Genomic DNA, 25991 nt, shown 5'->3' on the forward strand with positions numbered 1-25991 from the left:
GATCCGAGGAGCAGGAGAATCGACGTTCGGGCAAAAGCCCTTCATCAGGAATGAGATATTAACTAGTACCAGTCTCCTGTTTCTTCCCCATACCCTTTCACATGATTTCAGATGAAGAGAGGAGCTATAGCTTAGATCTTCTGGTTAGTTAGAATGTAAATTTTTTAAAAACTTTGAAAATTCTGAGATTCTAATTGTATAGTAGTGAGAGAATGATGGATCTAAATTATAATGGGATCAACAGGCTGCAGTGTCTGCAAAATGAGAAGGAATACTCTGTACTAGGGACAGATGTACTACCTCACAGTATAATCTGCACTTTAGGAGATTTCTGCAAAATAATTAGTTACACGAGAGTCAAACTATAGTGGATGAAAATTTCCTAATATGTATCTGGCCACAAGTTACCCAAAGACTTATCAAAATAGGAGTCAAAAGGAGAAACAAACCACATCTAGCCACATCTCTTTCATAGCACAGCACATCCCAAACATTCTTTATGACTCCTGACAATAACTGAGCTAATTCTCTTCCTTATCCCTTTCCATTCATGCCTCCGCCCCCCACCTGAAATAATATCCTGGAACCCTAGTTGTCTGTTGAGAGAATTGATAGTTTTTCCATTCTGCCTCTCTGCTGCCGCCTTGACCGTTCCCTGTTCTTTTCTGCCCCTCTCTAATTTTCCCCCACCCTTTTCTTGCACTAATCTATATAAGTCAACCTATCCAGAAATGCTATGTCATATCTCTAGAGCAGGTGGGACTTGAACCCAGACTTCCTGGCTCAAAGGTAGGGGCTCAGCCACTGCACCATAAGAGCCTGGTATTAGTGAAGTAGATCTTTTCTTAATCAATCTGTTCAGCGATGTCATTATACAACTATGGAGCAAAGGAAACTTGAACCCAGACATTGAGTTTGAGGTAGTAGAGACACTAACACTGTGGTACAAGAGCCCCCAATCTTTGTATTAATTATTTGTATATCTGAAGGGGTTACCACACAAAACCAGATAACTTAACTCCTTATATTGACATTGGAGCAGGTGGGACCAGAAACCAGGCCTCCTGGCTCAGAGGTAAGGACGCTATCACAACAGACATTTTGAAGAGTGCTGCCCTTTTGAAATATTTTCTAACCAACCTGTTTCGTGATTTTTTTACTCACCTCTAGAGCAGGTGGGATTTGAATCCAGGCCTCTTGGCCCAGAGGTAGGGACACCACCACTGTGGCACAGGACCCCAAATCTTCATTTTCTTTGACTTTGGAAGAGTTGTCACACACAAACACCTTAACTGTTTGTATTAAAGCTCCTTCTGCACACCAACTCCCCATATTCCCTTTTTACATGTTTATGGTCAAAAACCCCATCACCTGCTTAGCTATTAACAGCTTCCACCTTTCTCTTTAAATAAAACTTTTGAACACACATAAACATCCCTTAACAAAATTTAATGAAAACTAAGCAACTTAATTGTTTTAATATTCTCTTTCCCATGGTAACAATTGATCAGTCACAAAATTATAATTTTAAATGTACTTCATATAATGCTTCCAACCTCTCCTATTCCCCTTCTTTCTTTCTATAAAGAAAATGTTTAATCTCAAAGTGTCCCAAAAAGAACTGTGGGGTAAGTTACAGTCACCTGAAACGGCATATAGGACCATTGTCTAACATCACTTCTGAAGGACTACATCCGTGACAATGTGATACTCCCTCATTAATGAAGTACTGCATTGAAGTGCCAACTAAGATTATGAGTTCAAGGTGAATTTACAAACCTCTAATTCACAGGCAGGATTGGCATTTCTGAGCTCCTACTGACATTTTACTATCACTTCCATCTATGTCTGTGACCCTTATCTGTCCATTGCTTTGTCAGTCTGCCATTGTCTCTCAGATGTCAAGTGCATTTCTGCCATTGCAGGCATTATGCTTTGTTGCAGATTCCAAAATTACCTTTCTTTTGGGTTCCTCTGGTCTGAAACTAGAAGATTGCAAAAAAAAATTGAATTAGATTGTGTGCTATCATCTCACAAAATAGAACAGTTTACAGGGGGAATTTATTTTGGTGTTGCTTTTAGTCAAGCTATTGATATTGTTAGGCAATGGGACTTGTCTTTACTATCTTAATACAGCTACATGAGCAGCAAAACAAAGCTCTGTTCTTCACAGCACGGTGCTTTAACCATTGCCTTAAAAGATTCAAGGAGGAAGTTAAAGTGATGGGATGATGACCTGGATACACACCTTTTAAAATAGTTACTGTTTAGATAAGATTTAGACATTTTTCTTTCCAGTTTGTGATGCCTGATAGTTATACAGCTTTAAAATGTGTAGAAAATAATCACCCACTGAGTGTATTTCTCATTTTTGTATGTTGATACACATAAAAATTAAACCAATCTGTTCTTTACCAGAAATCAATTCCATTTTCTGTGTGATATGTATTAGGCCACCCATTACACGTTTTAATAGAAAGGCTGATTAATATTTCATTCTAAGGTCACTGAAAAGCATTTTATATGTAGAATGTACAAACAGAAGAGTTTGATCTTTGAGTTTAAGTTTGTTTTAATCCACTTCCACTTGCTGAATTTATTCCTGAATTTGCTGCTAAGATGCACATATATTTGGCTTTTGCCCCATTATGTGTATGGATAGTCTATTTTAATTTTCAGAGTCGAGAGTGTGATGCTGGAAAAGCACAGCCGGTCAGGTAGCAACGAGGAGCAGGGGAATCTATCTTTCCTTATGAAGGGCTTATGCCCAAAAGGTCAATTCTCCTGCTCCTCGGATGCTGCCTGACCGGCTGTGTTAGTCCAGCACCACACTCTCGACTCTGTTCTCCAGCATCTGCAGTCCTTACTTTCTCCTATTTTTCATTTTACAACAGTTATAAAAGATAGGCAAGGATCTTCTGTAGAATGATTGCCGAATGTCAGAGAAATACAGTAGATGCACATTCAGTTACATTATATTAATGATTGATAAGAAAAATATATTCTTTTGTGTAAAGATGATCTTCACACATGAGACCCTCCACTTAAGCATGAATCTTCTAATTAACTGAACAGGTATACTTCAACATGGAGTTCAAATGATTGTATTTGGCATTACCAAGGCTGTTCATGTGCAAAGAAATTCTGAAAACAGAGTTCTAATTTTTTTAAATATCAAACTGCACTACAATGGATCTCTCGAGTAGTGGTGGGGACAAAATGATTTTGAGAAGAAATGATTCCTAAAAAAAATTAAGTGTGTACCTGCTGTTACAAATGCCTTCCATACATATTATAATATTGCATGTAACACACCGAAGAAATATTGTGTTCAAAATTTTGAATATTTTGAATTGAGCTATACTTTTAAAACAATTCTGAAAACTGCTAAACAATAGGCAACTCAACAGAGCTTGCTGTCTTAGTGCCAGAGAACTTTCAACTGACAGATAGGCTGAACCATAGGTAGGTCTCAGTTAGAATGATTTGGGGCATAGCAAAGCCAAGGAGTTGAAGTGGCCTAGCACATGTGCTCCTCTTTGATCAGTAAGAAAATGATATTGATTAAATCTTGGAGCTGTTTTTGTCATAGCCAGCTGCAATTCGCTGAAAGCCTGGCAACTAGATCACTTAATAGTGAAACAATGTGTTCCTTGCAATTGCATTTGGGGTACCGTGCCATTGAATCCTGACATGCATATTTAAATGACATCAGTAAGAATAGAAATGCTTTCCACCACCCTAAGGGTTGACCCCTTTCAAAATGGTGGCAGCTGGAGTTTGTGTGAATGTGACAGTAAGTTCACTGAATTCATTTTGAGTGCATTACTGTCTTATTAATTCTGATTTTGGTTTAATAAAATTTGTCCAACTGTCTGTAATGAGTGAGCTATTGAAAAGAAGCATTATTTTATAAATGCAGATCAGGTGCATATTTTGTCAGCAATGGCAATTCTTTGTTAGTGCTGACACCAGACATCAATGCTTATCAATATAGAATGCAAGTATCTACCAGAATCTTGTCTTTGGTCTGGTTTGATTGACAGGTCTGCATTCTGGAGCCTTTGAGGCTTGACTAAATACAGCAGGGTTTTGGCCTTATCTTTAGTTCACTTGTCTCCACCACTTAAATCTATCTGACAGCAGTGAGATGGAATTCTATAGAGCTATTACTCCTGGGTTAAATTATTCAAGGCTCAGCTATAGGTTTGAAAAATAACTCCTGTGTTTTAGCTTACTTTGCTATTTTGGTTCTGAAACAAGCTTAAAGGTGTTAGTAAAAAGTTAAAGTCCAGTATTAAATTTTATTTGCTGGCTGATCTTTCTTCTGTGTAAAGTTGCAACTGGCAATAAATGCAATTAATACTTTTTATCCCCATCAGTTCTCAGCCGCATTGTATTATTAAACTGTTCCTATCATTCAACCTCATCTCAACTTCCTTCAAATCAATCTCCTGTTGCATAATCCACCTTAATTCTTCAAGCTTTTTCTTCTTTGCGCAAATCTTGGAATGTATTTTTATGTTTTATCCTCTGCTTTCTTGTGTAGTTACCAGAACAAAAGCAGACTCTGATACTTCTGAAATTTTCCCCCCAATCTGATCTCGATGGGATATCACAGACATAAACCTGCAATGGTGTCTTCACTGGGTTCAGGAATGTGTAATCATAGAATCCCGACAGTGTGAAAACACGCCATTTGGCCTAACAAGTCCATACTGACCTCCGAAGAGTATCCCATCAGACCCACATCCTATTACTCTACATTTCTCCTGACTAATATACTTCGCCTACATATCCCTGAACACTATGAACAATTTAACATGGCCAATTCACCTAACCTGCATATCTTGGGACTATAGTAGGAAACCAGAGGACCTAAAGGAAACCCATGCAGACAAGGGGAGAACATGCAAATTCATCAGACAGTCATCGAAGACTGGAAACTGGCGCTCTGAGGCAACAGTACTTTCTGGCAGTATTTGATCCATTCAGGTTTCCTTTCTGCCATTATTCCCCCTCTATCTTGGAATTACTGAAATGTGTTTGGGGCTGTGTTGCTTGGCTTCTTTGTTCCAAATCCTTTGATGCTAATGTCTACAGCAAAATCTTTATTCTATCCCATCATGCTCATTCTCCCTGCCATGACCTAATCCTTGTTGAAAAGTGTGGCGCTGGAAAAGCACAGCAGGTCAGGCAGCATCCGAGGGGCAGGAGAGTCGACATTTCAAGCATAGGGCTTATGCCCAAAATGTTAATTCTCCTGCTCCTCGGATGCTGCCTGATCTGCTGTGCTTTTCCAGCGCTGCACTTTTTGACTCTGATCTCCAGCATTTGCAGTCCTCACTTTCTCTCCCTGACCCAATTTTTGTTCCATGAATTCCAATTAGCACGGATTTAAGAGTATTGATAACAAAATTGGTTTATCTGTTTCTCATCAGATATCTCAAGATCACATCAAATACTATCAGACATTGTCGCCCTCCACCAAAAAGAAGCACTATTCCAGAATAAACATAGATAGCAAAGATAACTCCTGGCTTCTCTTGTCCTCTATGGATCTTTATTTTCCAATTCACCCGTTATCCTAATAACTCTCCCAGCCATTTCCCATTCTTTCCTACATAACATCAAACACCAAATGTGAGGAGCTAATAAATTCTTCATCACGAAGATTGAAGATCATCCACTTAACTGCCTCTGTCCAATTCCTTTCTTCTTATCCACCAAGACAGAGTCCCTGCAAGACTTCTATCTGGGAACATGATGCTCTAGTTTGTCTGCTAAGTCAGTTCATGCAGACTCTGAGCTCAGAATGAGAATCAAATCTCTCCACTTTGACCTGATTTGTACAAAACTATTGACAGGCTTTTTTGCTTAGATCAATACAATTGGCATTTTGAATGGTATCCTGTCTTCGGATAATGTCGTCTCTTTCAAGTCTGCCATAATTATCTCTTCCTCCAAAACCTATTCCATCATTTAGTCCTTAAAAACTGACTCTCCATGCTCTTAAGTCCTAGAGTTTATTGATCCCTCTAAAATCTGTGTATGTATCATCTGCAATTACATGTTTGAATCTTTACCCACGATTACTTCCTAACTTAAGTAAAACAATTAATAGTTTATTTATATTAAGTTATATTGCTGTATTGTCTTATATTAGAATTAATTTTTGACCAAAAATAATTAGAATGTGCTCAAATGATGAAATACAGATACTTGTGCACTGTTGTACATAGTTGCATTACAAACATAAAACAACATCAGGGCATGAAGGGAATGGTGCGCAGTGAAATTGTACTTTTTCCTGTATGTATAAGACACAAACGTAATGCTTAAGAGTTCATCTCATCTTTCAAACTGTGATATTGAATTAAACTCAAAACCACTCCAAATAGGTTTAAATTATGACATTTATCAACCCATTTGATCTCTGCCTCTCAGAATGTATCCAGAATGTTGGTGGAATAGTTTGAGAAAAGCTTTGCAGAGTATAACTGTTGGAATGCTTCTGTGTGAAGAAATACTGCTGGGCACCTGTCCTAAATCTGACATGCATAACGTGGAGTGTTTATCTTTGTGCCCCACTTCCTCCCTGCATCTGAAAATATTATACAGAGAGTGCAGTCTACCTTCCAGATATGACTTATCCTTATGTAAGAATACGTGTTCCCTAATCTTTGTACTTTCAGCTAATGGGAGGAGCTTTTTGTTTAACTTATCTAAACTTGTCATAATCTAGGATCTTTCCGATCAAATCTCCTTTGTTCCAATAGGAGCAATACTGCTCTCCATAGAAAGCATGTAGCTAAAGTCTTTTATTCCTGGAACCATTCTGGTAAACCCTGGCTACTCCCTTTCAAAGACCCAAACATCCTTCTTAAAGTGTGGTGAGCAGAACTAGATACAATAATCTGCTTCTAGCCTAACCAAGACTGGAGTGGTGCTGGGAATGCACAGCAGGTCAGGCAGCATCCGAGGAACAGGAAAATCAACGTTTCGGGCAGGAGCCTTTCATCAGGATGGTTCTAGCCTAACCAGGTTCGAGACAAAAAAACTGCAGATGCTGGAATCCAAAGCAGACAGGCAGGAGACTGGAAGAACACAGGAAGTTAGGCAGCATCAGGAGGTGGAGAAGTCAACGTTTCAGGTGTAACCCTTCTTCAGGACTGAGGGTAGGTGTGGGGGGGAGCTACAGATAAAGGGTAGCAGAGGTAGGGTGGTGAAATGGGGTTAAGTGAAGACAGGTAGAGGAGTGCGACCTGGTTGGACAGTAGGATGTGGGTGGAGGGGTGTTGCGGGAAGGGAGTCGGAGGATGGGAAAGGAGGTTATTTGAAATTGGAGAACACAATGTTGAGTCCTCCGAGCTGTAGGCTGCCCAGGCAGAAGATGAGGTGTTGTTCCTCCAATTTGTGGTTTGGTTCATTGTGGCAACGGAGGAGGCTAAGGATGGTCATGTCAGAAAGGAAGTGGGAAGGGGAATTAAAATGGACGGTGACTGGGAGGTCCAGTCGGCCCCTGTGGGCCCTGCTGAGAAGCTCAGGGAAACATCTCCCTTCCCAGCTTCACCCCCCCACCCCCTTCCACTCCTCCCTGCCACCAACTGGATTCATTCCCTCCATTGACCAACCAGGTCATGCCCTCTCCCTGTCTTCACTATCCCCACTTCACCACCCTGTCCTTGCCACCCACTTTATCTGCTTTTCCCCCTACACCCATCTCGAGTTGCCATTGAGAAGGTGGCAGTGAGCTGCCTTCTTGAACCACTATACTCTACCTGCTGTGGATTGGCCCACAATGTCATTAGGAAGGAATTCCAAGATTTTGACACAGTGATAGTGAAGGAACAGTCATGTATTTTCAAGTCAGGAAGGTGAATGGCTTTGGAGGGGATCTTGAATGTGGTGCTGTTCCTATATATTTGTTGCCCTTGTCCTTCTAGAAGATAAAGTATAAGACTCAGTTTTAGATTATATGACCTTTGTCAATAAATACATTTATCAATAAAACAAGGGAACCGTATGCAACTTTTCAGAGGCTAAACTGTCAGAGCACATAATGGAGATGGTGGTTGTCTGTATAACTATTGAAGCATTCCAAAATGCTTTTTTTTCTGGAAGAAATGAAAGGTCATTGAGGCGCTGCTAGCAGATGGCAGAAAATACAAAATCGTTGGAGCTGGACAGCAGCATCTGGAAGTATTAGGTGCTGTTAACAGTATTGGCATGTTAACCAGGTCACAAAAAGCAAACTAGCAAGCTTTGCAGCAAGTGCACTTATCACAGAGCTGACCTAAATTCGAAGACATACACAAGGAGTGTGGTACAAATGGATTCTGGGCCCGCCTATGCAAGAAATCCAGCTCCATAGATACAACAAGTGACTCCAATAAAACACAACAAAACAAAACATAGTCTCAATGATATGCTAGAAACTGCAAGGTATGCACTGTAAACCTGTAAGCCAATTCATGAAATTCACAGCAAGACTGTCCCAATGCAAGCACCAGAGTGGAACATTTTCCAACAAGAGGAAGAATAGGCATTCCACATTGTAAATGTATGAATTTGACACACTGTGTGGACAAAGTCAGTCAACTGGAAACTTTTGTTAAAATCAATGTCATTTTGTCTAAAGAAGACTAGCAAATATACACTCAAAACCAAGACTGACACTGAGGAATGTGCAAATGTCCTGCCAGTTCAAATTCTGAAGGATATGTGCCTGGTTTCTGTGGAACTCAATGGTACAGTGGAACAACTGCTGATTAATTGTATACAGTGTGTCATTATTCCCTTTCTTTGGCACATTTAACAGTGGAGTGCAGCTATCGCATTTTGTCATGGAACCCATAAATGTTAACTGGTAAACATTAGGGGACCAACACTGGCTGGACTATCAGTGTGTTCCGCTCTCAGCCCGATGAATATCCATGAGATCATCAATGGTTTCAGAAGAGACCAAGACTGCTTGTGTTGAGTCAGTCAGCGTTTACAACAATTGTATGTGGACAGGTTTGACGCTGTAAGAAGATTCAAAAGCAAACCATACTGCACCTCAGGATGCAGTTAGGTCAATAAACCACCCCGGAAAGTGTAGCATTCAATAAAAGAAGAAAGCATAAGCACGAATTAGATGACATGGAATGCAATGGCAATATCCATTGTATGCATCACTACACAGACTGGTGTGGTTCAATTACTTGGTGCATGAGGTGAGACACACAATTAGGTTAGACATAAACCCCTCCCTACAAAGATGCCCACACACAATTCTAAAACTAGAAGAATTAAATCTCTAGTTCACAGGAGTTAAATTATTTTCCAAGCTGAATGTCAAACATTGAATTTCTCCAGCAATTTATGTTTTTGTTCCAGATCTTCAGCATCCATAGTTTTTTGTTTTGTTAAAGTGAGGTTGGTCAGTACTCTTAGCTAAGGAATACCAGGAAATCACATTCTTGAGAAAATCCTTTGGAATATATTGTCACCAGAGAGTAGCATTTCGATGATCTATCTGTCATGGCTTGCTGCAGCAGCATATAAATAAAATTATAGACGACGTGCCTGGCTTCACATGATTGTCAATGATATTGTGGTAATGGGCAAAACCAAAGAACATGATGGGAACCTTCACTTACTGATTCCAGTACATTGCCATAAAGGGATTATATTCAACAGAAAGAAGTGCCATGTGACCATCAGCTTCATAAAATCAATTTGCAGAATCCAACCAAACCCACGCAAAGTGGAAGATGTTAGACAAATGCCTACCCCACAATAAAAAAAGCTCGACAGGTATGCCTCAGATTTTTTAACTTCTTGGCATCATACAATCCAAACCTTTCAGGCATTATCATTTAGAGAACTCCTGAAGAAAAACATACCATATGTATAACAGGAGGACTATTAACACATATTTGAGTCTCTCAAGCAAGTCTTGTCAGAAGAAAATTGCACCCTGCAATGCTATCACTCAAGGAAGAAGTCAGTCCTAGAAGTTGAACTTGGCAGAAGGGGCTAGGAGTGTGCATCATGCAAATCTGTTATGCTACATCCGAAGGGCTATCTCAATTTAATCAATCCAATATCAAGCACTAAACACTCGCTTTGATGTTTATGATCACCAGCTTCCACATCTATCTGTACCACAAGCAGTTCACTGGAGATCACAAGCCACTGGTTATGGTTTGACCATAAGAGCATGCGATATAGGAGCAGAATTAGGCCATTCAGCCCATCACATTTGCTCCACTATTCAGTCATGGCTGATCTATTTCTCAGCCACATTCTCCTGCTTTCTCCCATAGCCCTTGATTCACTTACCAATCATGAACATTTTAAATAAACTATTGACAAATGCACGATTTTACCACTAACAACTCACAAGTAAAAGTACTGGGTTTGCTATAATTTAGTAAAAACATTCGCAACTTGGATACACTGAGCAGATTGCCAGACCTAAACAAGAATGATGATGTTCCAGTGGATCTACAGTCAACAGCATGGACACTGAGGTGAAAGAAGTGCTCAATACTGATCTGGTATATTTTGGTGAGCCCCAAAGCAATCACTTCAACCTGAAACAACAAATGATGTGCAACTCAAGGCACAATAATAAATGATCTTTCAAGGGTGGCTTGACAAAATAAAAGTATTGGCAGCCAGTCTCAGGTGCTTGTGGCCTTACAGAGATGAACTTGGTACTGTATATCCAAGTGTGTGTGCCCAAAGAACTCCAACAGGGCATATTGTTGTAACTACACCAAAAGAGACATCCTGAGCTGTAATTGACTGACCAAAGCAGCACATGATCAGTCTTCGATTGGATAGGTAATGTAAGCCAAATTCCTGATTACTTTTTTAAATGTAATGGTCATTTTAGTAACATTATTTCCAAATGTCTCCCGATTCATTCTTTGACATGCTAATCACTTTATAAGTTTGCTCCTTTTAAAACAGCTTGACCATCTTAGATTGGTATCTCCATTGATCTTCACCTGCTTATGTAGTGTCTCTTTCTAGCTATTAACATCATCCAAAATGCCCCAACTGATTCATCTACATATTCTCCAAAATCTATTGAAATACTTCTGTTAAAAGAACCATGTGTGACTCCTCAATAACTTTGATGCCTGAGTCAAATTGAAGCTCAAAATGACAATACAAAATTAATATACATCGACATGTTACTTATTTTAATTTACAAAACTAATGCAGTTTAAAACTTAGCTGTATCCATGAGTAAAAGCTTTTATCTCATTTTCACATTTGTTACCCTAAGTTTATATTAGCTTGAGCCATAAAAGTAGCTAATGTTCCATAAGCCCATTATCTTAGTTTTGACCTTGCCCATCCTTCCTTACAAAAAGTGTTTTAGAACCAACCACAAATCAAACAAAATATTATCTTATTTCCTTATTTGGTTAATCAACTCAATATTAATTATTATTGAAAAATAATTCAATCCTATATTAATGTGGACACAGAGTGGACAAGATGACTGGCACATGATATGATTTATTGGCCAAGGATCCCCAGTGTTGACATGAAAATATCAGTAAGGATATCCATGGCATGACAAAGATATCAGTGAAACCAAAAGATACAACCACTATACCCTCACAAAATTCAATCCGTCTCTTCATCCAAAATTGTCACTGATCTATTTGTCATAAATGAAGAGGGCTTTATCTTAATCACTGACTACTTCCCTGGATTTCCTACACTTTAAGTATATCTATGTCAGACACAGCATTCTGTCTATTCAATGCACCTGAAGAAATAATTGCTGATAATAGCTACAGATTGTGAGTAGATTTTTCAAGGACATATATGCCAAATGGGGCATGAACCATGCAACATTGACACTAAATGACCTCAAGGTCAGAGTTGCATCTGTGGATATGGGTTGCTATTTCCAACAGAAATCATCTTCAGATGGCAAGTGAGAATAATCTTGTCAGTCAACATCTATCCAAACTTTGAAAATGGAAGACATGCCTCGACAAGCATGGGAGGAAAATGATGATGCGTGACAAGGATGCAGGTGCAGAATCATCTCAATTAAATGTTGAACAAAAGGTCAGAGTCACATCTTCCAATGGATACATGATTACCTGCAAACATACCCAAAGTGTGCAGGCAACCTGGTCTCACAAAGTCACAACGTTGCATGGAATAACATTGGAGATGGAGAGAAACTAGCTATGAGAAGTGCACAACATGCCAGTTATACACAGAGGGCATGAAACAACAAAATGAGCCAGTGATGTAGTGGAAGAACAGGAGAACAGTCAACACACTAAAAATGAATTGTCAAGGGAAAAATCCATGTTTCCAGAAGGTCACTTCATAACCATAAAACATAGGAGCAGAAGAAGGCCATTCAGCCCTGCAAATTTGTTCTGCTATCCAGTGAGGTCATGGCTGATCTGATAATCCTCAACTCCACTTCCCTGATTTTTCTTCATAACCCTTTATTCTTTTGCTGATTAAAAATTTGCCTATCATGGTGTTGAATATATCTAACACCCTAACCTCAACAGTTCTCTCTGAATAAGAATTGCACAGATTCACAACCCTCTGAGAGAAGTAATTCTTTCTCATTTATTTCTTAAATGTGCAACTTCTTATTCTGACATTATATCCACTGATCCTACATTCTCCCACAAGGGGACACAATCTTTCCACATCTGAGCTGTCATCCTCAGAGAATCCTGTATGTTTCAATATGGTTGCATCTCATTCTTCTATATACCAATAAATATAAACACAATCTCCTCAACCCCTCCTCATAAGACAGTCCCTTTATACCTGTTATCAGTCTGGTGAACCTTCTCTGACTGCCTCCATTGCCTGTATGTCTTTCATTAGATAAGGGGCCCAAAAGTGTTCACAGTATTCTAGCTGTTGTCTGACCAGTGACTTGTACAATTTTAGTAGAACCTCCCTACTTTATATGTCTATACCTTTGAAATAAAGGCCAATATTCCATTTGCTTTCCTTATTACCTGCTGTCAGCTCCTTGTGATCCATGAAAAGGGACTCCCAAATCCCTCTGTCCTGTATTTAAATTCTCCATTTAAATAATATTCAACTCTTCTACTCTTGGCAAAGTGCATAGCCTTAGGTCTGGAAGAGTTGTCAAACAACCAAAACAATGCACAGACTCTGAATCTTCTGTACTAGTAACTTTTACAACATAGAACTTTTATACTCCTTATTTCAGTGTAACTAATGTTGCTATTATTCAATGTTTATGTGGTTTCACTTGTAGCATGTGCGAGCTTTCTTTGGAATAAAGAGATCTGTATTATTGCTTTAAGAGTGATGTTTAATGGTGACCATGTAAGCACTCTTGATTATTATAAACATCCACTTGCTTTTCTAATCTCATGTAGAAAAGGAAATCCTTTCCTGATCTGGCCTACATTTGGCTCAATATCCACAGCAATGTGGTTGACTCTAAACTACCCTCTGGCAATTAGGGACAGCAATCAATGCAGGCATTACCATCCCATGATCCATAAACAAATTTTTTAAAAGTTGCATTTTATCTAGGTATCTAGATGTGATCACGTGACTAGGGACCATGGATACTCTGTATTGCAACACTCTGAACACAGGCTGTGTCTAGAGATTTTTCGGTAATATGTGAACTGATTTATTTATAAGTGAACCCAGTGGAGATTTTCAAGTGAACAGAAACCGCATACCTCATTTGTGTTACATATAGAAAGCATAAAAAAATCTTTACATCTAGCATTTCAACATTTTAGGCACATAAAAATAGATTTTTCTTTTTGAACGCAAAGGTCATTAAATCAAGTTTCACTGGCTGCCCATTGGTGATCCAAATGAAAATCAACATTTTATCTCCAACATTTTGCTCAATGACAAAAATATGACAAACTTCTTCTCATTGTTATGTTTCAAAATACTTGTTTGTAATACTAGTACTTTTTTTACTTCCGTAAGAAGCAAATTTATTTCACTTGTGGGCTGATAAAAGGGAAGATACAACATTTCATGCAAGGGTGTATCAAGTTATATTGATTGCTATATTATAAAAGCATTTATTGTATAAGGTGCTAGCATCAAGGAACATGTTCTTCCTCTACTTAAACTAGAAGGGATCCTAAATTTCCAAATAACTGCTTGAAAGAATAAATAAAAGCTGAAACTTAAGATATTCAAGCTATACACATTTTTGAATGACCAGAGATGTTGGGGAGCTTATATTTTAGAATCATCGAATCCCTACAGTCTGGAAGCAGGTCATTCAGCCCATTGAGTCCACACTAACCCTCTGAAGAGCATTCCACCCAGACCCACCCTCATAACCCTGCATTATCCATGAGTAACTCACCTAATCTGCACATCTTCGGACTGTGGGAGGAAACTGGAGCACTTGGTGGAAACCCACACAGACATGGGGAGAATATGTGCAAACTTCATGGACAATCACCTATGAGTTGAATTGAACCCGGGTTCCTGGGGCTGTAAGACTGCAGTGCTAACCACTGTGCCACCATGCTGCTGCTCTTGTTTTCTCCTCCATGGTAATGTCTCAACCAATGAAAGTTGACTAGCAAACCAATCATCACCCTTTTCCCTTGCTGTCTAAGTAGTTCTGGTCTTTTAAAATTTGACATTCTTGTGTTTTTTTCCTGATGAGTGCAAGTAAAATGCTTTGGCAACATGTCTTTCTTTCCCACAATATTTTTGCCAACAGAAATGGATATTGTATTCTTATGCTGAAAATGTGTTGCTGGAAAAGCGCAGCAGGTCAGGCAGCATCCAAGGAGCAGGAGAATCGACGTTTCGGGCATGAGCCCTTCTTCAGGAATGAGGAAAGTGTGCCAAGCAGGCTAAGATAAAAGGTAGGGAGGAGGGATTTGGGGGAGGGGCGTTGGAAATGCGATAGGTGGAAGGAGGTTAAGGTGAGGGTGATAGGCCGGAGTGGGGGTGGGGGCGGAGAGGTCAGGAAGAAGATTGCAGGTTAGGAAGGTGGTCCTGAGTTCGAGGGTTGGGACTGAGACAAGGTGGGGGGAGGGGAAATGAGGGAACTGGAGAAACCTGAGTTCATCCCTTGTGGTTGGAGGGTTCCTAGGTGGATTCTGCCTAGGAACCCTCCAACCACAAGGGATGAACTCAGATTTTTCCAGTTCCCTCATTTCCCCTCCCCCCACCTTGTCTCAGTCAAATCCCTCAAACTCAGGACCACCTTCCTAACCTGCAATCTTCTTCCTGACCTCTCCGCCCCCACCCCCACTCCGGCCTATCACCCTCACCTTAACCTCCTTCCACCTATCGCATTTCCAACGCCCCTCCCCCAAATCCCTCCTCCCTACCTTTTATCTTAGCCTGCTTGGCACACTTTCCTCATTCCTGAAGAAGGGCGCATGCCCGAAACATTGATTCTCCTGCTCCTTGGATGCTGCCTGACCTGCTGCGCTTTTCCAGCAACACATTTTCAGCTCTGATCTCCAGCATCTGCAATCCTCACTTTCTCCTATTGTATTCTTATGACCAAGAAATGCTGTTCCCTCATGAGCGAGCAAAATGTGACTTCGTGGCTGCACCAGTTGCTTCTGAGTCCCTGTAAGCAGCATTGATACTGCTGTGTTATAGAATGCATACTGAGGATTCGGTATTTTTACTCCATCAGTGACACTGAATTGTTTGTAATTCAAATAGAAATTGCTAAATGGAAATTTTACCCTTCAGGATCTGGTTCCACAAGAGAATATCAAGTTTAGTAACCCATTTGAATGTAATCATTAAGGTTATCTAAACAATTTCTCAGATCTAAGATGGAAAAACATTGTATCAAAAAATGCTGATGAGTCCATTCCTTCCAGCTACCCATGCATAATTTACATTATCATAGATTCTTTCCAATTTATTTAGTGTCCACAGGGATCTGAATAACCTCAGGTAAAGGATAAAATTCTGAAATTTCTTCCTGATCTCCCAAGTTAAACGACATAACAAGAACCTAGAGAATATTCAATGTTTAGGGCTTACATCTTGTGTCAGTTGCTCTGTTTAATAAATAAATTTGCAATAAACAATGTGATTTACTTTATACATATGGCAAATAAAAACAGAAATATATAAACCTTTTGATTAGGTGTATATCCCAAGCATTGGAAGTCAAGAAATCACATTTTTTTTACACTTTTATGAGATACAGCTGTTAATGGCAAGGGCAGCTTTCATTGCCCAACCTTAATTGCCCTGAAGTTAAATGGCTTCCTTGGCCATTTAAAAATCAACTGTATTGCTATGTCTCTGGAGACATGGAGCAAATTGGGTAAGAGCAACAGATTTCTTCACGAAATGATATTTGTGAAGCAGATGGGTCTTTACAACACACAGTAGCAGTTTCACATCAACATTACTGAGACTAGCTTCATATTCCAGACAGATTCTTTGAATTTAATTTCAACCAGCTGCCTCATTGGCATTTGAACCTATGTTCCCACAGCATTAGTCTCAGGGGCTTCAGGATTATTAGTCCAGTAACATGACCACAACTCCCCCAGCACCCTTTTATGGAGTGAGTTCACAATTCATGTTATCTGTGTCTGCCTGTCTGAAAGGAAGATGGAACAGGAAATTAATCCCAATGAAGTGAATCCACAAAACCATCATTTTTTTTTTCAGGAACCACATTTAAATTTCTAGCTATGTGGTTCAGTGGGCCTGTTCAAGATTAAAAATAGATAAATACATTATTTAAGTGACGACAACGTTTTCCTACTTCAGTTTCACAATCCACGATTCATTCCCCAGCGATTTTAAAATTAGACCTAAATTGCGGAAGAATGTTAAATGTGCTTCTGGCCTAAAATATGTCAGATTTCAATTAGAGATTTGAACTATCTTCACCAAGAAAAATTCTGAAAGCGTAATGTTGCTGTTCCAGCAGCTGAAAGCCTAGTGAAGAGGTAATCCCAGTCTGTTCAGTAGAATACATCATGTAAATGAGAAAATATTGAATAAAACTTATTTTACAATCTTTAACAAGAGCAGGCACTTACAATATGTACTTTAAAATGATTTGGCAAGTTGAATTATCAATGTAGCTTGGGAAAGAGTTGCTCAATTTCGATTTGTAACAGAATGAAGATATTAACATGAAATACTTCAGCTGTTCTTATTGAGCTTGACAGACATACACCACAAATTTCTCTAAATTCCCAAATGCTTAGCACATTCATATGAAACCCCTTTCTCCAATTTTATAATGGAACAGCCTGTGGAACTCACAAGCCCAGAGTGCAGTAGATACTGGGCCATTGAGTAAATTTAAGGTGGAGATAGAGATTTTTAACTAGCAATGGGTTGAAGCTTTATGGGGAGAGGGCAGGAAAGGGAAGGTGAGGCTGAGCTGAGACTAGCCATGATTGTAATAAACAGCAGAACAGGATCAAGGGACTGAATTGCATACTAGTGCTCCTAATTCTTATGTTCTAAATACTATGAAATTGTATAGGTTAATATAAAAGCCTCCGAATTCAATGTAAAAATAAAACTACTGCTCATTTGCTACCTGAGCTACTCCAAAACCAGCGCATATTGCAGACTGATACATTTTCTGTCATTACAACTGCAAGAGGTCCTCTCCACTCCTGTACAGAATGCCTGAGATACCACTGCTAGCAATATCACAAATCCCTTCCCCTACTAAAGAATAGATCTACCCATAACAGAAAGCATTACAAAGATATTTTAGCAAGTCCAGGGCAAGTAAAATGTATTTTTTCAAATATTTCATATTAATTCAAATCGAATCATTTCAAATCCTCTAATCATACTTTGCTCACCGCCCCTCTCCCAACAACTTGGTGTGCCTCTCATTGCTTCCTTTTTGTACACTTCCCACCCTCCCTCCCTGCTTATTGTTCCCCATGAGTGAAGGATCATGGTGGCTAATGTGTGAGAGGTGGGGGTTTAGGAGTGGGACAGCCATGGCGTTAGTAGTTAGAGGTGGCAGGCAGTTTTGAGTGCAGTGCTCCCTTGGGCAGCAAGCAAAGCAACAAGCAGTGCAGTGAATTGGTTGCAGAATGAGGCTGAGTGGGCCAGCGAGTGTCCAGCCAGGGTGACAGTAAGTAGGCTGCTAAACATAGCTGAGCTTTCATCAAGCACCACCCATGGGCACAGTGAATACTAGTCTTGAGTTCCAGGTGCACATTGATAACATCATCTTCACTGATTTCCTGTCCCATTGAGGTGGCAGGTGATACACCACTTGCAGATCAATGTATTGAATTCTAAATAGATGAACTGATACATTTCTGTCTACATTTCGGAGAGGGTGAGTTAGATCAAGGCAATCTAATGTTAAAATTTATCAAAAAGATTGAACAAGAAAGACTTTTGGGTATGCAGAAGAGTGAACTCTCACCTCAATGTTAATAATCAATCACTGGAGACTGAATACACGTTTTATGATCATTTTACTCAAGCGGTCGAGAGAGAGATTTACTTCAGCTAAGCCAAAGTGAAACTTTGAAGTTGAGTGTCTTAATACCAGAAGCTCCCTTCGTACACACAGAAGAATAGGTGTGTCCATTCTCGGTCATGGGTAAGGCATACTTAATCTTATCCAGGATGATGGGGTTTCAGTGTCTGGTACTATCTGTTCTCTCTTGTCTCAAGACCTTTCTAGAATATTGATTCTAAATACACAAGTGCCTACAGATTTCCTGCTGACACCTGCCTCTAGGATGCATAAGTTCATTAATTAAAGCTTGCTTTTCAAGTTATTATGAAAATCTTTATGTGACCCTTGGAATTATAGTCTAAAAATCTAAATTTATTTTCAGAACAAAAAAAATTGTGACTTTTTCAAGTAATCAATTAGAAATGATTTCTTAGTTAACTTGGTTAACTGCAATTTTTGTCTTCATTTCAGTGAAGCTACCTTGAAACTTATTTGGACATTGGTTTTGAGTATCTTCGTCTGAAGCAAATCAGACCTTTGACTCTTCTTTTCAAATGTGTAGTTGCATACGTTACTCTGATGTTCCTCCTCATTTATTGTGGTACTGTTATCAGACGTTAATAGGAAGCTGTTATTCTATAATTCTGGTGACTTTGTATCTTCCATACAGCAATGGTAATGTTCATAATGCAACAGCACATTGTTTTGCTTTCTTAGCATGTCTAACTGTGCACTGCACCAATTAAATTCTGCAGTAGCAAATTATTTTTAATTCCATTTCCTTGAATGGATATGCTCATTAGAGGTGCTACTACTAATCAGTACAGACAATTTTAAACTCTCTTTTACTTTGTTAATAGCTTTCGATATTTATAATCAACCTGTTCAGGGATGTTACCTCTGACACATCTCTGGAGCAGGTGGGACTTGAGCCCAGGCCTCCTGGCTTAGAGGTAGTGACACTTTTATCTGTAGTTTTTTTTAAATCCATTGTGTGCAGCTGTGAAATTCCCTCCATAAACCTCTGTCTCTCAGCCTCTCTCTTACTTGAATTTGCTTCTCACAGCCTACTTCTCTGACCAAACTTTTGGTAATCTGTCCTTATAATCTGTTTATGTGGCTCAGTGTTAAACGTTGCTAATGTTCCTATGAAACATCCTGTAAAAATGTTACATATAAATGTAAGCTGTTGTTATCTGCTAGAAGACCAGAGAAACAATGCATAAGATTTGTTAAAGAATGAGCAACTGAAAAATTCAATAAATTTCCTATATGTCTGTACAATTCTCACAGTATATAAAATCTGAAGTTTAAAATCTGGAATCTGAAATAAAAACAGAAAATGCTGAAAATATTCACAAGGTCTGACAGCAACCGTGGGGAGAGAAGTAGTTAATATTTCCCATAGTCATAGATTCATACAGCATAAAACAGGACCCTTTAGCTCTCCACGTCTATGCCAATCAACAAACACCAAACTCCACTCATCTGTTTTACCTGCAGTTTGTCAATAGCCTATTATGCTTTGGCATTTTAAGTGGTCATCCAGATGCCTCTTGTATGTTAAAGAGTACCTACCTCCATCATCTCTTCAAACAGCACATTATATATATCTCTCATCCTTTGACTAAAAACTTTCTTCTCGGATCTCCTCTAAATCTCTTATTTCTCACCTTAAACTTTTGCCCTCTGGTCTTAGACTGAATTGACTTGATACATTCATGCATTTTCTGTTTTTACTTGACTATAATATTGCTGTGTGTTGCAACTATAGTACATTGCATTATAGAATGATGGAACGTTTTTTTGATTTTGGCGGTGCTGAGTAGATGCACCAAATGGAAGCCATGTGCTTTCTTCCAGAAAACAAATTGGGATTTCAGGCACTTTCCTGTACCATCAGCAGATGATTTAAAAAGAGTTTAAAGTAGTGACCTTTCAACCCACTTAATTATTACTTTTTTAGGTATCTTCCCAATTATGTTTGAGGGAGGCCAAAGGAATTATCATCACTAAACAGCACAGCCCAGCAGGAATCTATTCAACTCATCTTGCCTGTGCTGCTTCTTTGAAAGAGCTATTCAATTAAACTCATTCCCCTGTTACTTCTCCCTGGCCCTACAAATGTTCCTTTTCAAGTATTTTCCAATTTTCCCTCTGAAAGTCATTATTGAACCTGCTTCCACCACCCTTAGAGGCATTGCATTACTGATTGTATTAACTTGTTTTAGAAGGTTTCTTAGTATCTTGTCTATGCTTCTTTTGCGAATGAACATAAATCATGCCTTCTGGTTACTGATCCTTCTGCCACTGGAAATTGTTTTCCCATACTTACTCTATCGAAACACTGCATCACTTGGAACATGTCTATTAAATCTCCCTTTAACCTTCTTTCCCTTAAGGAGAACATCTTTCATCTGTCCAAGTAACTGAAGCAGTAGACATCTATTGAATCCTTTCCACGCCACCTCAAGGACCTTAATTTCCTTTCTAGGACCTGCTGCCTTAAATTGACCAGAGTCCTTCTGCTGGAGTTTTATCAGTAATTTACAAATTTAGCGCTTCAGATTGTTGAGTATGATTTCCTGTCCCACCACCACTGTCACTACTGATCACAGCAGCCTCACAGTCATAAATGGAAGGAGACATGATCCCCACCTCACTCAAGGGAGGAAGACCCACCTCATAATTGCCAGCCAATCTGATATTTAACTGGCTTCTTAAGGACCTCAGTATACCTAAGGGTGGACGTGCAGGTGGGTGTAGAGGATGACAGATCAGATGTGGGCAGGAAAATAGTGGGTAGGCCAGACATTTTATATTGAGCCCCTTATCTTCAAATATGCCAACTTCAAATGGTTGTAAAATCTAATTCCACATGTTACCTTCACAAAGTGAGAAGTAAGAGCCATGCTTATTACCATCTAAGCCCTACCTGCTGTCCCCACCAGATCACTAGCATTGCTGAAGCACCGACATAGGGAACAAGCAGTATCTTTGTATAGCAGAAACCTGCTGATTTTTCCCTTGAGAATAATATTAGTGCTCCCACTTCTACCATCCTGCCAATGCCATTGCTGTTGGTTCTCAGCCAGTCAGTGCAGACTACTGCTGCCCATGCGAGAAGTGGAACAGTCTGAAACCAGGCAGTCAATGCCTAGAGCTGCCTGAGGATATCCTCCAAGGCCATCTGCAGTATCCCCCAGTGAATATCAAGAGTTGCCTACTAATCATGCTTCAGTTGGACAACACTGTCCACTTGCCAAATAAGCAGTTTCCTTTCATGCAGTATAAATGTTGGCTTTCTTCTTGAACTTGTATTCTTGCGAAATATCCTTACAAGTACAAGATGAAAATCTTTGACATACTGCTGTTTTTCAGAATTATAAAATAAGCAATATTATCATCTTACCAAGGTTACATTGTTAGTTACTGTCATTCCCATCTCACTGCTTAATTGACAGCTTTTAAAAGTGAGGCCACCTTCTTCAAAGTTATTGGTGAACATTTTCTAGTTTCCTGGGTTGACATGCCCTCTTCGTTGGACCGGCATAACAGAATTGGCAAGTAATTTAGAATGCAGATAACTAATGTTCCATTGTCAATGTGATGCTCTCAAAAACTAACAAGGATCTCTTCTTTCAGTTTGTTCACAGTATTCCAAAGGCGTTTATGCCATTTTTGGGTTCTATGATAAGAGATCTGTGAACACGCTAACATCTTTCTGTGGAGCATTACACACATCCTTCATCACTCCAAGCTTCCCCACGGAAGGAGAAGTTCAGTTTGTAATTCAACTGAGGCCACCACTGCAAGGAGCACTCTTAAGCCTTCTTATCCACTACAAATGGGAGAGATTTGTCTACCTGTATGACACAGACAGAGGTAAGCAGTCATTCTCAAAGCATTTTTTTTGTATTTTTCTAAGGTATTCATGCATGGCTGCTTAGAAAGTAATTGTGATTGAACCAGCATCGACAGGGTTGGGGCAAAAGTGTCAGTAAATCTGCATGCCCAAGGAGCTAATAATTTTGATTCAAAACATGTCATTCAAACAAATTTTACTTCTGTTTGACATTCATGGGTTCCCTGATATATTGCCTTCGCTAGTTCTAAAACAAATTAAAAACCTGGCTTTTATTAAACCTCAGCAACATTGAAGGAAATAAATTATAATTAGTCTTGAAATAGAGTACTGCAGGAAATGTCTTTGTTTTTTTTTCAAATTTCAAATTGTTTTATTTGATCAGATTTGATATTTGGGATAATCCAGGCGTTATTTCTGTCAGCAAGAATGCATAGAGATGCTTAGCTGAGAGCATTAGAATGTTCAAATAGCTGAACCTAAGGGATATTATTGCTTGATTGACAACTCTTACCCTTAGAATTATTCCTCAGTGTTTATTTATAAATGATAAAGATGCATGACATACCTGCAATTTCTGCTATTGACATTTTAAAATCAGAAGTCACACGACACCAGGTTATAGTCCAACAGGTTTATTTGAAATCTACGCTTGACGAAAGGGCAATTCTCCGAAAGCTTGTGATTTCAAATAAGCCTGTTGGACTATAACCTGATACCATGTGACTTCTGACTTTGTCCATCCCACTCCAACACTGGCACCTCCACAACATGACATTTTAAAGATTTGACTGATTGACACTTTGATAGAATGGTAGTAAAATTAGTTTTTTGATATTTGTATTAATGCATTTTGAAGTGTTTTCACATTTGACCTTGTTACTGTATTCCTACATTGAATCGATACAGTCTGCACAAAGCCATATATTTGAATGGAGAGTTTAAGGGGCTGTGGCTGGGGAAGGAGGGTTTGGGGGAATGATGAATGAGTGGAATGGAGGGTACAAGAGACCATGGTGGGTATATGGAGATGGGTTAGGGAGTTTGTGGGTGACGTGTGAGGGCTGGAGGGCTATTTTCTATTTTGTTGCTTTCGTTACCTTTTGGGACATCATCCCAGAAAATCCTACATCTGTAGGTTGGGCTGAGTCAGGAAATTTCTCAAATCCTTTGACTCTCCCTCATAGTTGAAAATCAAGCCCAACATCATCAATGACTTTAATGATGATGGGGAGTAGGTTGGATTTGATACCACTGTGGTAAATTTGAACATTTAAACTTTTAGGTTCATTATTCCTAAAGCTTTTAATTGGGGAAAATAATATAATATACTATAGATGAATTTTTGAAGGCACCTATTTTCATTGCAACCTTGTCACATGACTATAATAGTTTGTTTAACAAATCTGAATTAGGTCATTACAGAACATAATAAACAAAAATATAAGGAGCTAGGATCTCAGTAAAGGTTTCAGTGTCTGTTTATGTTCCATCTAATTTTCAGTGCTCAAGAAATAAGTTCTGTGTGTATTTTTTTTTGGAAGGCACTGTTTTGCATTCTAGATACATCATTCCAATTTGGCATCATTAATGACTAATGCTTTAAGCCACTTTGGTGTTCAGATTAGTCTTATCTATACAGAAGACTAATCTGAACACCAGAATATTTGCAGATGTCTGAAATTGAACTGTGTGATTCAGAATGCATCATTATATTCTTACGTAATTTCTGACGTTAGTACATGCCTTTATCGGGTTCACTGAATGGCAATGCAGGTTCATAGGATCAGCTCATTCTCCAGTCTCTAAAATTCTTGTGTTATCTTTTTGCACCTATCGAAAGAGCCCTCTTGTCTCCGATAACAACTTAATTTTACATTGTTCATTTTGCATAGAAAAATGTCTCAAAATTCTCCACTGAGATGCAAACAATAAATATTAAATTGAAAGAGAAATTCCACAAGACCTCGTTTCAAAATGTGGGTTTTTAAGGTGAATATCAAAGGAGGCGAGGAATTTAAAAATGGCAGAGTGATTTTGGGAGTCACAATCCCAGAGCACAAAAACACAACCAACAAATGTAAAGTTAAGGAAGAGGGATTGCAGAGCCAGAAGTTATAGGATCAAAGAGAGAGTTTTCTCATCACAAATGGGTGTTCTGGGGTCATGTGGATGATTAAAGTGTAACAAGTCCCATTTCTAACCCCCTCTAATCACCCCCTTTCTCCCTTTGCAGGAATAAAGCAGAGAAAAAAGGGTGGCCAACCTACTACCATGAAACAAGTTGTTATTTAAATATTATAATAATAGCAGATTAAGATAAAATTGACAGAATCTTTGGCAACATTTTGCCAGCGAAACAGGGGCTATGTTCCCTGGTGTATTCTTGTGTTGTTTTCTTTAACATTGAGTTATCACTCTCATACTCAACTGGTAACTAGAGTAGATTCAATTTACTTGAAAATCTCAAACAATTTGTAAATGGCCGATTGATAACCTACATCTACAGAGCAACCATTGTACAAAATCCTAGTCTAGCAAGCTGCTGCTTGCAGTCTTCATGACTGCTTTGTAGGCTTAAACATCTTTGTCCTTGATTCATGAGCATACTCAGCTTTTAAAGTGATACAGCTCTTAAAACAACAATAAAACATCTCCTTTTTCCTCCGCAAAAGAAACCTGCACAAAATGTGAAAATACGCACATGTTAGGTAATTGCAAAGCTATTTGCATAGAAACAAGAATTACAAATTTATGTATTTAGGAGACTGAGTTTTTCTAATGTGTTGGTTGTTTGACAATTCTTCTGGAGGTTTAAACTTCCCACTTCATTGTTCTCTACTTTTCATATGTAGGTCTATTGCTTGTTGTTAGAGCTTAGTTGGCTGTTGTCAGGATAATCCTCCACAACTTTATTATCCAAGCGCTTTTTGTATGTGTTCCATTCACATGAGCCAAGAACTCTGGAGGTATCCCTTGTCACCCACAACTTAGTTCTGGAGTTCTGGGTGGGAAACATTGATGGAACCTCGGGGTTGCTCAGAATGTAAGCACAATGACACCTCCCTGGATAGCAGATACACATCTTGCCACGCTCAGAACCTGGGCAAGATTCCCCAATTTGCTACAGTTCCCAATGAGATATCCAAATCATAATCTCCTTGGTGAAGAATGATAAACTGATTTGTTTGACTGCTTCCTGAGTTGATCACAAGGTTAATTTCAAAACACATCGCTTCTCTTGTGGATGCATTTCTCCCAGATCCAAATGAATGCATGTTGTAACCAGGTTTTCTCAAGTTAACAGAGTTAGTTTATTAATTACTAACCACAAGAAGAATTAGTAATGCAGCACACATGCATACAAATTAAAAATAAGAGGTGAAGCCAAAAGGAGAAAAGTTTTAAAAGAAAACAAATAAATCTCTAAAGTACTTGCGAGGAGTGGATAGTTAGAAGTTGTAGCTGTTGCGATGATGATGTAAGCAGGTACAAACTGTTCTTGTTTTGTAAGATTGTACCTGTGAACATATTCCAGAGGGCTGAGATGTTCAGATTATTGATCGCATTACTAATGGATGTGAAATAGATTCCTGATTGTCAAGGTCAAGAAAGCTGATCCTACTGGTTATTCCGGCCCCTGCTGGTTTCTCCCCCACCTGCTGT

At 39.0% G+C, this 25991-nt stretch overlaps 1 protein-coding gene across 7 annotated transcripts in view; it reads left to right on the top strand.

Annotated features, from left to right (window-relative positions):
* The window catches only part of LOC122557318 (glutamate receptor 3), a 342247-nt gene that overhangs the window by 36627 nt on the left and 279629 nt on the right, over nt 1–25991 (top strand). For all 7 annotated transcript variants that reach the window (XR_015758634.1, XM_043704895.2, XM_043704894.2 and 4 more), the window contains exon 3: nt 22106–22345. Coding sequence is in view for 6 of the 7 variants with exons in the window: in XM_043704895.2 (XP_043560830.2) it covers nt 22106–22345 (240 nt within the window). In the remaining variant the exon portion in view is untranslated. The remainder of the gene's footprint in view (nt 1–22105; nt 22346–25991) is intronic.

Source organism: Chiloscyllium plagiosum, unplaced genomic scaffold (genome assembly GCF_037043375.1).
Source record: "Chiloscyllium plagiosum isolate Xiang-an unplaced genomic scaffold, Cpla_swu_hap1 HiC_scaffold_11, whole genome shotgun sequence".
In the NCBI taxonomy this organism is placed as follows: Eukaryota; Metazoa; Chordata; class Chondrichthyes; order Orectolobiformes; family Hemiscylliidae; genus Chiloscyllium; species Chiloscyllium plagiosum.